The sequence below is a fragment of the Narcine bancroftii genome, chromosome 9 (assembly GCF_036971445.1).
Source record: "Narcine bancroftii isolate sNarBan1 chromosome 9, sNarBan1.hap1, whole genome shotgun sequence".
Classification (NCBI taxonomy): Eukaryota; Metazoa; Chordata; class Chondrichthyes; order Torpediniformes; family Narcinidae; genus Narcine; species Narcine bancroftii.
Genome location: NC_091477.1, coordinates 75,376,414 through 75,390,048, shown reverse-complemented (window position 1 = coordinate 75,390,048; position 13,635 = coordinate 75,376,414). Strand labels below are relative to the sequence as shown.

At 41.5% G+C, this 13,635-nt stretch overlaps 1 protein-coding gene across 1 annotated transcript in view; it reads left to right on the top strand.

Annotated features, from left to right (window-relative positions):
- LOC138743577 (beta-arrestin-1-like) overlaps nt 1-13,635 on the top strand; it is a 31,793-nt gene that overhangs the window by 9,241 nt on the left and 8,917 nt on the right. The window contains exons 4-10 of the mRNA XM_069899095.1: nt 634-678; nt 2,231-2,427; nt 2,920-2,979; nt 5,414-5,481; nt 10,830-10,965; nt 11,194-11,278; nt 12,815-12,887. Of these exons, the coding sequence (XP_069755196.1) occupies nt 634-678; nt 2,231-2,427; nt 2,920-2,979; nt 5,414-5,481; nt 10,830-10,965; nt 11,194-11,278; nt 12,815-12,887 (664 nt within the window). The remainder of the gene's footprint in view (nt 1-633; nt 679-2,230; nt 2,428-2,919; nt 2,980-5,413; nt 5,482-10,829; nt 10,966-11,193; nt 11,279-12,814; nt 12,888-13,635) is intronic.

The following is a 13,635-nucleotide window of genomic DNA, read 5'->3' as shown; positions in this document are numbered from 1 at the left end:
ATAATAGTGGTGGATTTAGATTTCATAAACCACATTTAAAAGGGAATTGGTCGATACCTGAAGCTGTAAAATTGTAGTTTGGGATAAAATTAATTTGCTTTTTCCCTCCAAGAACCAGCACTGGTAGAGTGGCTGGATGGTCTCCATTGCTATGCAATTCTGTGAATAATTGTTTATTGCCTCAGTCTATTGGTATAAGAATCCAGTGGCCAATGTATACAGTTAACATGATTGCTTCATCAAGTTATTTTTTTATGTCATAGGTAAATTCAATGTTGTCATACTTTAGATCCCTCTCATCTTAATCTGTTGCCTGCCCCGATGCACACTCACATATTGTCATCGAACAAAATTGGATAGGACTCTGGCTGATATTTTCTAATTCTGTCCGCATCCAACACTGTTCTTTCTATCCGCAGACAATTTGTCAACTAGGCATTGCAAAATGCCCTCCTCTTAAAATATTCATGGATTCACAGTCTGGAATGCATCACTGAAAGTTAAAAGAAATGTTTGTCTCAGTTATAAGAAATGACAGGTTCCAGAGGTTTAATCCAAGTTATAAATTGCTGTTCTGGGGCGTACAGGTTGTATGTACAGTTGGAGTAACCAGGCTTCTTCTTTCTCCTGTAGATGGTGTGCTGTTGGTGGACACCGGTTATGTGAGGGACCAAAAAGGTAAGATCTTTACCACAAGCATTATAAAAACTTCATTATCAATTATACAAGTTCTTTAAAATCTTAAAGTCCTCAGTTAAATTTTGGATACTGTAATTCTCCTGCATATATGAAAGTGGGTTATTCCTCAACTTTAGAGGATTAAACCAGGGAGCACCTCTTTCTGATGAGAGGAGGCAAATAGTGAACTCCCTCTCGCTTCTTTCTTTCATTCTTCGTTTTGTTTGTGGTGTTGTTGATCTGTTTGACTTGTCTTCATTCTCAACATGAGCCATCGGATGTGGCAAAACTTTTATCACCTTGATGCCCTTAGAAGTTGGTGGCAGTTCTTCATAAAAGAAAATGGCAGATAGTACTTGGATAAGTAATTATAAATAGAATTTAGCCTCTTCAAGACATTTCCCTACTTCTCCATCAGTGCCATCCAAAGTTTTAAATTTGTATATTTTAAAAAAATATTTCGACATCTAGCACGATAACAGGTCATTTCGGCCCACTCCGTCCAATTTACTACCAATTAATCTACACCTCAGTACGTTTTGATCAGTGGGAGGAAACCAGAGCCCCCAGCGAAAACCCATGTAGGCACAGGGAGAACAAGCAAACTCCTTACAGACAGCGCGGGATTCGAACCCTGGTCCCAATCGCTGGCACTATAAAAGCATTGTGCTTGTTGCTACGTCTACTGCACTGCCCCAAATCAATTCCAACTTTATCAGGATTACCCCAACATGAACAATGTTGAAATTATTCCATTTATGTGGTCAGTCATGATACAAAAACATTTTGAGTCCTTGCACTTGGGTTGAATTTAGATTGTCATGGTCAAGGTAGGTTCTGGTTGGAAGCTGATGAATGGGCAGGCACTGCTTGTGTTTGTACACTGCATTCATATAGAAACAGCCCTCTGCTCTATTTCCCACAATTCTTTTCTTTTCAAGTATTTATTCCCTCTTTAGAAAATTCCTCTTGAATCAAATTCCTCCACATCATCAAACTGTGTATTCTTGTCCTTAGAGAAAACTACACAAAACCCTTACTTTTCCCACTGTTCTTTGAAATTACATTTTAACCCCATTTCCTCTGCCAAAACCCCTGCTGGTGTCCCTTATCAGTTCTTGTAGATGCATCATAGAGAGTATCCTATCCAATGCATCACAGTGAGATACAGGAACTGCAAGAAACCGCAGAGAGTTGTGAATGCAGCTCAAGCCATCGTGAAAACCATCGATTCAATGTTTATCTTCTGTTGCGTCATGAAATCTGGCAACAACTGCACTTTGATTCTCAGGGGGGAAAAAAAGTGAACAAATGTCTGTAGCAAAGGCACATCGATAAGATGAAATAGCCGGGCTCCTGAGTTGCATGTAAGAAATTTTCAGAAGAATCATGATGAAACTCTAATTTCCTTTGATCACATTCCCATTATCTGAAAGATGCAGCAAAATGCGACCACTTGGATCCTTTGTGGAACCAGCTATCTTGCTAAGTATTTTCAGCACCTGACTCAAACTATTCCTGTCTCTAACTTTGAGCTATACCTTTCTTCAAGTTTATTGCAGACTGAAATGTACTTTCCACTATGGACCTGAAGATATTGAGATGATTGGACAGGCTTTTACAAGGGACCTCTATGTGTCGACAATTCAAGTATACCCCCAAACAGGTGATGAAACAAAATCACTTACCAAGATGCAGGAATGTTTAATCAAGAAGATTGGAGACAAAGCTTTGCCTTTCTCCTTTGAGGTACATTTTGCTTCATGCTGTAATGGTAGAACAAACTGAGAACATTACTGTCTAAAAGGGATAAGAATTGTTGTGTAGAATATTAGGTTATGTGGAAAGGTGAGTGATTGTGAGGTGGGGGGGGGGGGGTTCAATCTTCTGATCCCATCAAACAGCCTCAATAATGGAGGCATGATAGAAAATTTTCCCAGGGCAGGTCAGATAATTCATATCTACTTGTGTTTTATAGAGATTTTACCAACTTATTAATTGACATGTTTGGAATAAAGGCCATGGAGAATCCTGGAGAAGGCTTTAGCAATAGAGGAGTTGTGATCATTCCACTTGAGGCAAAAATAGCTTGCCCATAAGTGTGGTGACCATTGCAAATGTAGGAGATACAGTATGAATAAACTGGTATGTGAGGAATCTAGTGGAACAAAAACCAGGTATTCCTTCTATCAATGTGTTATCTATAATCTGTCATAATTAACATTTCTGTTCTTTTAACAGTTTCCAAACTATCTGCCCTGCTCTGTTTGTCTTCAGCCTGGTGTCAATGACCCAGACAAGGTAAGGTATCTAACACCTGTCATGATTTTGGGGTGCGGAATGATCAACAGTAGTTTAAACTGCTCCTTACTGATGCCATCAAAATTGCCTTCAATAAAATTGAAGCTGGTCCAAGTTATAGAACTGATTTTAATTTTAATTTCTAGTTTAATCTCAATGTTAATATATGCTCTTTAAATGCACTTTGGTTTTGCAGGGTAGGCTGGATTTAGGTGTTTCACGTGCAAGATGAGTTGGTCTAATATCCAGACAGATATACTGTAATTTTGCAGAATTGAATGCGGTGAAATTGCCGAGTGAGATTGGGGGGAGGCTAAGGTCTAAAAGCATATAACATGAAGGAAGCAAGGGAGGCTATCTATCGGAGAAGACTCATTTGGAAGATTATTATCTTGATAGTCAATAAATCACTTGATCTAGACACTGTAAATGTAGAACTAGTAGATGGATTAGCCAAAATCTTTTGATCCTGAGTGACTACATGAATCCTGCCCGAGGACAGGAATATTAAATGGCCAAGAATCAAGAAAAGCCAAAGTTGGAAGAAAGATGGCAATCAGTAGAATGACACTGATGAAAATGTTATTGGAACCTGTTATCTTGGACAAAATAAAGTTTTGGTTAGTAAGGCTGGGGATAACCAAGGTGGAATGAAAATGGATTTGCTGGAGACAAGTTACACCAGTTTCACCTGAGTTAAATTCTTTGTGATACTCAAGATTAGATTAGACATTGACTTTGTGAGAGAAGCCAAAGAGTGGGAATAGATGATTGCCTATCTCATTGGAGCCCTAGTTGTGTGCCTCATAGATTAGTGCTGGGTCAATTGTTGTTTGTCACCTATATCAACGATCTAGTTGTTAATGTGGTAAATTAGATTATCATGTTTGTAGATGATACGAAGATTAGAGGTATAGTGGACAGCCAAGAAGGCTTTCAAAGCTTGTTGTGGGATGAGGACCAGCTGGAAAAATGAGCTGTGAGGTGCATGGTAAGCAGGAGGGCACTGAGGAGTGCAATAGAACAAGGTGATCTGGGAATACAGATACGTCATTCCCTGAAAGTGGCATCACAGGTAGAAAGGGTCTTAAAGAGACCTTTTGGTATATTGGCCTTCATGAATCAAACTATTGTATACAAGAATCGGAGTGTACAAGATGTACAAGAGATTGGTGAGGCCAAATTTGGAGCATTGTATGCAATTTTGGTCACCTAACTACAGGAAAGATATTAGTAAGACTGAAAGGTTTTAGAAAAGATATGCAAGAATGTTGCCAGAACTCAAGGAACTGAGTTATAGGAAGAGATTAAACACATTTGAACTTTATTCCCTGGGTGGGGGGTGGGGAGGTAGAAGAATAAGGGGAGATGTGCAAAAGGTAAACAAAATTACATACAGGCAGAGTAAATGCAAGCAGGCTTTTTCCACTGAGGTTGAGTGAGACAAGAACTAAAGGACATTGGTTAAATGTGAAAGGTGAAATGAGAGTGTGGAACAAGCTGCCAGCTGAAATGGTGAATGTAGGCTCGTTTTTGATATTTAAGAAAAATATTGGATCAGTACAGAGACGGGAGGCCTGTGGTATGGGTGCACGTCATTGGGATGAGGCAGAATAATAGTTTGGCTCAGGCTCGATGGGCTGAAGGACCTGTTTCCGTGCTGCAGTGTTTTTATGGTTCTAAAAGAGCAAAGTGATTTCATGAAATCCAATAAAGGAGGCTTGTTAAGATAGAATTTGGCAATATGCTTGTAAATTAACTAATGGGCAGGTAATTGAGTGTGGCAGCAATGATGTTGTCTGACTGAGGGGGAAGAGATGCTTCAATTTAGAGTTGCAACATAAACAAGCCCTCTTGGCCCACGATCCTGTGCCATTCGCATACACCTGTACGCCTTTCAAACAAGGGAATAAACTGGAGCACCCAGAAGAAAGCCGACAGACACCGGGAGAATGTACAAAATCCTCACCGGCAGCACCAGATCTGTACCGGGTTGCTCCTTTGGTATGAACTTCTGGAGCCATTGCTTTTCAATTGCTATAAACTTTGAAGAAGATCCAAAAAGATTCAAAGTAATTGATTATGCAACTCTTGCTTGGTCAACTTGGAAGCAGGCTGGTAAAATAGCATGAGGTATGCCAGATGGCATTCAATGCAGAAAAGAGTGAAGTATTTGGGTTTGGGAAGGACAGCGTTGGAATGCAGTGTAACTCCGATGCACGTGTAACCTAGAAGGGTCAGCTCTTATGAATACACATAGTCAGTGCCACACAGATTGCCAAATTAAAATGAAGATCCCATCATTAACTTGTATCGTGGCATGTGTCATTTCCCATGAACCTACACCATTGACTGATCCATGGATATGAATCATCCACCACCTTATCTCCCTGCTGGATAACTGCAACTTCTGATATTTCTGATCTCTCCACAGTTCTGTTCTGTAGATTTTGAGGTAATAGCTTTCTGCGTGAGCAATCTGGAGGAAAAGATCCGTAAAAGGTAACAGTGAGGACTTGCTGCAGTATGGAAGGCACTGGCCTTTGATATTGCCCAATATTCTATGAATGTGATCATGTGACAATAATAGAACTGTCTGTCAAGTACCGCGGGCACAAGGTTTGACCGGCTACACCTGCATGTAAAATTTTAAAAATGATTATTACCAGATCGACTGGGATGAGAGAAGTCAAAATGCAAGGAATTGTGATTATTAATGGCCCTTTTGTGAATCTCTTGTATAACTTTGCTACAGCAATAAGGTGCTTGCTTGAGGTTTTCGCTCGAAAGTATTGGTTAGATAGTGACTTTTCAGTATGATTGTTCACCATGTGAGATTTTATTCTTTCTCAAGAGTCATGAATTATCCAGAGAATTGAGGAGGTTTGTTAGTTGATTGAAAAATTACCATTACAACATGATTTAACTACAGCAATTTGGCTAAAATGAAAAATGTGCATGAGAGACAAGTCATGGTGGCCACATCTCTGACACAGAGTCTGGCCCTTCAACTCAGAAGGGAATCAGAGGAGAGTGTTAGTGATTGGGGGTTCATTAATCAGGTGAACAGGTAGGAGGTTCTGCGAATGAGAGAGGTTCCCAGATGGTATCGTACTTCCCTGGTGCCAGGGTTAGGGACATCTCTGATGTAGTCTACAGCATTCTCAGGTGTGGGGGGCGGGGAGGGGGGGTGGTGGTGAGCAGCCAGATATTGTGGTCCACGTGAGGACCGATGACATAGATGGTTATAGGGATGAGGTCCTGAGGAGGGAAAATTGGAAGTTAGGAAAGAAGTTTAAAAAGCAGGACCTCATGCCTGTGTCATGTGCCAGTAAGGGTAGGAACAGGAAGCTGTGGCAGATAAATGGTGGCTGAAGGCTTGGGGCAGGAGTTCAGATTTGTGGATCATTGTAATCTGTTGTGAGGAAGGTCTGACCCCCCCTGTTCAAAAGGGATGGGCTGCATCTGAACTGGAGAGGGACCAATATTGTTGCGGGCAGGTTTGGTAAAGCTATTGAAGAAGGTTTATACTAGTTTGGTAGGGGGTTGGGAACCAGAATACGAGTGCAGAGAACAGAGGGCCGAAACAAATGTTGTCAGTAGGAGGGTTTGAAATATGGAATAAAGATGGACTTAAAGAATCTATGATGTTGTGGCCATTAGGGAGACTTGGCTGATGGAAGGACAGGACTGGCTGATGGAGGTATTGGGGTTTAGGTGTTTTAAAAAAGATAGGATGGGAGGTAAGTGAGTGGGGGAAATGGGAAGTAGCATTACTGGTCAGGGATAGTATCACAGCTATAGAAAGGGAGGACGCTGCAGAGGGAGTGTCCACTGAGTCGGTATGGATGAAAGTCAGAAATGGGAAGGGAGCAATCATTGTACTAGGAGTAGTCTATTTATTGGCCCTCACATAGCCCTCAGGACACCAAGTAGCAGATAAATAGGCAGAATTTGGATTGGTGCAGGAAATACAGGGTTGTTGTTATGGGTGATTTAAACTTCCCTAATATTGACTGGCACTACCTGACAGCAAAAGAGATAGATGGGGCTGAATTTGACAGGTGTGTCCAAGAAGGATTCCTGACATAGTATGTGGATCAGCAGACGAACGGAGAGGTCATACTGGATCTAGTACAGGGTAATAAACCTGGTAGGGTGAGGGAGCATTTCGGTGAGAGTGACCACAACTCACTGAGCTTTAGGATAAAAGCAGGCAAAATGGGAAAGTGTTTAATTGGGGAAGGGCTAATTACAATAGGATGAGACAGGAACTAGCAAAATTAAATTGGAAAAAGCTAATCTGGAGGAAGTTTAGGGACCACTTCAGGATAGGTTTGCCCATTGGGACAGAGGGGAAAAGATGGCAGGAAAATGGAAAAGAGGCTCTGATAGCTCAGTGGTTGGAGCACTGGCCTTGTAAACCAGGGGGTCACAAGTTCATTCCTCGTTGGGGCTTTGTTTCTGTGAGGGACGCTGGACAACATTGAGGGCTGAATGTTCTGTACTGTGCTGTAATGTTCCAAGTTTTATGAGATGGGGGAGTCCTCATGAGCCCTGTCTCTCATGTTTATTATTTCATTGTTTAACTTTGGTGACAAACTACTTTTTATTCTTTGAGCACTGCCCCAGGGCTGCCTAAACCAGCGAGATGTACTATTCTCTCCCATTTTTGGGTCTGGGATCCCTTTTCTTAGAGGTGAACTTGAGGACATTGGAGATCCTCAACAAACCAGTCATTAATTCACTTGCCTCCACCAATGCATTCATCTAGTTATTGGAAGGAAGGAAACAGGCATTCTATCCTCAGACACTTGTTCAGATATTTGACATTTCCAGGTCACAGCTAACTGATTGCACTGATTCTAACTGTCTTCACCTCTAGTCTCTTCCCAAACTGATTTCTGTTCAATGCTTCTGTTCCATCAATAAAATGATCTCTACTTTTCTGGGCCATACAGCCATAATTAAGAAAGGGGGCATCATCATAAAGAAAATTTACCCACTGTAAATCAGTGTCAAAGGTCGATCATGAACTCCAGAAAAATCTCTACCTTCTCTGCATGACAACGTCAGAGATGGGTCAAATAGCTCATGTAAATGTAAATGTATCCCTTAACCCAAGTTTCACCTGGTCACGGCATTTGGTCCTTTGTGTTGCCAGACCACCCATAAAATTTACTAGTTTGGAGAGGACAGATATACAGGTATTGGGTTGGAAAATGTTCAAATACTGTGTGTAGTTGAAAAACCAGGTGGTAGTGTGTGTTGGGGATCAAACTGCTCAGCCCAGATATTACTCCAAGGAGTCCCTTCATCTCACGTTTTAGGCACAATCATGTTCAGATGCCTATCAATTTCGTTCCTTCAGTGATAAGATCAGAAATGGGAACATTCATTGAGGATTTAGCTGTTCAATTCCACTACATCATTTCTGATGATCACGCTATGTGTGGATGCTTTGCCACTGTCAAGGCCATTTGTGGCCCAAATAACCAAGGATTAGTACCACCACAAACCAATAATGGAGTTGAAATAACCATGGTTAGATGGGCAGTGAGTGATCAATGAAAGGAAACTTATGGAGATCTCGATTACTACGATGGACCTTGATATGAGCTCCTTTAACTCCATTCCATGAGAAAACTACTTGGGTCAGCATGCTGACAACTTGACTGATGAGGTGTTGAAAAAGGCCAACAAGGCCATAGGAGTAGCTAGTATCCCTATTGGTTCCAAAACTTGACAGGAACATCATACACAAATGCATACTCTCACATCTGGAAAGAGCAGAACAGAACTTGGCCTCAGGAACACTGTCACCATGGTCAACTTTCAAGAAAAGGCGTGCATCTGATTTTGGTAATGACATTTTCCATGTCAGCATGCCAATTATAGGGAAAGATCACCGGGAGCCTCCTCCCAGTCAGGGCTACTCCCCAAATTGCAGTTAGATTATGTCCATCTTGAGCATGGCAACCTTGAGAGAGCGAACTATGACCCATGATGTAGCCAGAGTATGGGGAGATTTTTCAAGCTGCCTTTGGCACATCTTCTACTTGCATGTATTCTTATCATTACTTATAGTAACACTACACCCTGCACTTTAGTTTTACTGGGTACTGAACATAAGTAAGAGTTGACCTGCCTGAAAAGCAGGCAAAACAAAATTTTCACTGTATCTTGAGTACATTTGATGATAGACAACTCAACTCAATTTAATTTAGTAAGGACTTTGACTCCTTTGTTCAAAAAATATGATTTGACCCATCTCTGAGGTTGTCAGAACTGGCTACCTCCAGGAATTTGTCTCCGTTATCTTTGTCTCATGGTGATGTACATGATCCTAATTAGTGTGTTCAAAACTGAGCAAGTTTGCATGCAGACTGGTGCCAAACAAGATTGTCTATTGTTCTGGACCTTTTTGCAATCCTTCTCAGCATAATGTTGCACATAATTTCCCCCAAGCTTTTGGTCAGGGTGGAGCTAAATCTACAAATTAAAGGAAATTATTCGAGTATCGCTTTCAAGGGCAGCGTCACTTCAGATATCAAGGTCCAGTATACAAAAGGATGGGCCTTGCACTCAATATCTAGAAGTTAAGACCCAATCTTTCCCTGCTGTACAACAAAGAGCTACAAGAAGACCTTGGAAAATTTGGTCACTTCCCAAATCTCAGGAGACACTTCTCAGCAAAGGTAAATATCAAGAATGAAATTTAGCTTTGCCTTCTGTGTGCCCAGCATAAATTCAGATGATGAAATACTGTCCAGTTACCGAAATAAATGCAACTCCAATAACACCATCCAGAACAAAGCAGCCCACTTGATTTGGAGCATTTACCCCTCCAAATATTTGTTTCCTCCTTCATGTTGCACAATGTACTGCAGCATGCATCATCCAGAAAATCTGTTGCAGTTTCTTGCCTAGAGCTACAGTGGCACCTCCCAAACCCCTGGTCACCACGGATACGCAAGATAAGTGCAGCAAGCTTGTGAGAGTACCAACATTTACATACAACAATTGTAACTCTGCGCCAGCTTTTGTTTTAGGGGCACTAGGGATGGACAATAATGCTGGCTTTGCAGTGCTACCCATATATCCAAACAAATAATAAAATAAAACAACAGGGCAGTGCAGAGGAAATTTTGTATTCTAACTAGACTAATCTGTGAGGGATTAATGAGTCAGTGCATAGAACATAACAGCACAATATGGGTTCTTCAGACTCACAATGTTGTGGCAATCTATGTAAACCTATTCCAGCATTAATTTAACCCTTCCCAATTTCTTTTCTCTTGCATTCCTATGACTACGTAAGAGTCTTCTAAATATCCCTGTTGTACCAGCCTCTATCACCATCCTGGCAATGCATTCCAGGCACCCACCACTCTCCGTGTGTACACAAAAAAAAACTTGTATCTGACATCTCCCCTAACCTTTCCTCCAATTACCTGAAACAGATGTCCTCTGATATTGGCCATTGCCGCCCTGGGAAAAAGGTGCTGGCTGCCCACCCCATCTGCATGCCAATTATAGGCATAATTGCCTAATCTTAACTTGCCTCTTGTCTGCTGTTGCTTGAAAGGGGAAAGTTTTACTGTGTGTGTAAATTGTGCTGTTTAATAATTTTTGAATGAGGAAAACATTGAGTCAATTATCACTTAATTAAGCAGTAAAGAGCCACCAATATATTATTGGTCTGGTAAAAGAAAAAAAATTCCTTGAGTGAAATTACTTAACAAGTTGGGTTTTAAAGAGAGCCAAACAACTTTCATTGTCAGATAGTTTCTAGCTTACTTTTAACTTGTTTCTGACTGATAATTGTCTTTCATGTGCCCTCATCCTAGAAGTTCTGTGCGTCTGGCTATCCGTAAAGTGCAGTATGCTCCAGATCGAGCTGGACCCCAGCCAACTGCTCAGATCAGCAAGCATTTCCTCATGTCAGACCAGCCACTTCATCTGATGGCATCCTTGAATAAAGAGGTGAGGGGGTCCATGATTGGAGCTTCAACTAAACAAATGCCCACCTTAAATGGTGAAGGGCAATCCAACAAACAGTAGCTCTGAATGATGGGCCAGATCCTGATTAAAAGTCTAAAGGCTCCAAGTAATTCCCATTTCGTGCATGTTGAATGAAGTATTGGAATATCAAGCCCAGAAAGAGTGAGAGGTTTCAACAGAGACTTAAACTGATGATTGTTTATCCCTCAGATCTATTATCATGGGGAATCCATCAGCATCAGTGTTCAAGTGACGAATAACTCCAGCAAACATGTAAAGAGCATCAGGTTGGCAGGTATGAATGGACTGGTTCTGTGTTAATGAATTCTTGGGATGCAAGTTCACAGCATTGTTGGAAATGTTTATTTGCAGGGCAGAGCCAGAAAAGAAATCTCCACGCAAGCTGCCAAATTATAATGAAATCACAATGGGCTCACTGGGGAAGTTGACTCGCCAGCTCTAACTTGACTAGCCAAGATATGATTTCAGCTCTTCACAAAATAACTAATGTTGAATAGAGCAGGGGTGCAGTGCTGCCAGAACTCACCTGCGGGCCGCTCAGGCACCTCGTGCCCCCCCCCCCACCCCACCAAGCTGAGCATTATTCTGGACTTACTAGGAACCTGTTTCATCTACGACTGGTCATCCTCCTTCCTCGTCCTATCGTTCGCTCTCAATTATCCAATGCCAAATACAGCATGGTGGCCACCAAGGCCAGGTCACGTAAGACCTTATTGTCACCATTTCTGATAAGCTTTGGGACCTAAAAAATGAGCACTGTTCGCTTGTCTTCTTTCCTCCTGTGTTGCATTACATTATATAGGTGGCACAGAAGTACACCAGTCCTTTCAGGTACTGCTTCCACACTAATTCATCTCAATGCTTCCCTGATTCTGTATCTATTATCCCCTTTATGGCATCTCCAACTTCACCTCAATTGCATCACACTTCCCCACTTTGTGCAAAGCTAAACATTATTTCTGATTTCACTGATTTGCCAGTCAACTTTGAAGCTGGGTCTATTTGTGACTTTCTGATAAACATAAGCCTCTTCTGTCTGCCCTCCCTGCCATGATTTCTATTAACCAGCCATAGTCTTTCTTCTGAAGGACAAAAGCCAAAACCTTTTGGGTTTTCCTAAGGGGTGTAATTTCTCTACCCAGTACTCCTTGTTTGCATCTTGTGATGCTGCAGTATTTCAGTTATGCAGAGGGGAACTGTTCGAAGTTCTGCATTTGTGGCTACATTTAATAAAAGCAGTAAATGCTGGAATTATTTAGTCAGTCAGATGACAGCTGTCAGGGGTGGGGGGGGTTGGTGAAAAATAGTAAATTGTTCAACTAGGTGACCTTTCATCAACTTTTAGCTCGGTCTGATGAAAAGTCACTTATCTATTACATTTTATAGAGTTACTCCTGGACAACATGATATTTCTGGCATTTTCTATCTGTTGCCAGTTTTATAACATCTGTGATATTTTGTACTTATTAAAATTCTTTGTACTGAGCTCCTTGCCTTTTCTAAGTTACCATGCCTTGCTGAATTCCATTCTTGACCCCATCTTATTAAACAGCAACACTACTAGCTGTAAATTTTGTCTGTATACCAAGAGCTGTGTTATGTATGTGACCTGAAAATGTGGAACCTTACTTTTAAATTTATTAAAACTAATTCAGCAATCACTGTATTTCAGTACTTTTAATGTTGTCTTCTAAATTGCCACATTGTTTTTTGTATTAACTACATCTTTCAATTTATTATGATATCAGAAAGATGTTTTCACTGATTAAATGGTACATGGTTGAAGGTCTAAATATTGTTTTGTTCTCAGTTGAGCAAACAACCAATGTGGTGTTGTATTCCAATGATAAATACACAGAAGAGGTTGCTGTGGAGGAAGCAAAGTAAGTAAATTGTTTTCCAAGTGCAAGAATTCACTGTACTGGCATGGATAATAAAGTCCTACAAGATAGCCTTTGGCCATTTTGACATGATGTATGATGACGAGGTTGTATGGTTATTAGTCCACTGTTACATTTGTACTCGAGATGGCAGAGGTCGACAGCATCGAGTCCACGCTGCTGAAGATCCAGCTGCGCTGGATGGGTCACGTCTCCAGAATGGAGGACCATCGCCTTCCCAAGATCGTGTTATATGGCGAGATCTCCACTGGCCACCGTGACAGAGGTGCACCAAAGAAAAGGTACAAGGACTGCCTAAAGAAATCTCTTGGTGCCTGCCACATTGACCACCGCCAGTGGGCTGATAACGCCTCAAACCGTGCATCTTGGCGCCTCACAGTTTGGCGGGCAGCAACCTCCTTTGAAGAAGACCGCAGAGCCCACCTCACTGACAAAAGGCAAAGGAGGAAAAACCCAACACCCAACCCCAACCAACCAATTTTCCCCTGCAACCGCTGCAATCGTGTCTGCCTGTCCCGCATCGGACTTGTCAGCCACAAACGAGCCTGCAGCTGACGTGGACTTTTTACCCCCTCCATAAATCTTCGTCCGCGAAGCCAAGCCAAAGAAAAAAAAAAAGACATTTGCTATTTTGGAATTTAATTATCTACCTCACCAGAGAGAGAGAGAGAGAGAGAGAGAGAGAGAGAGAGAGAGAGAGAGAGAGAGCACAGAAAGGGACCCTTTGACC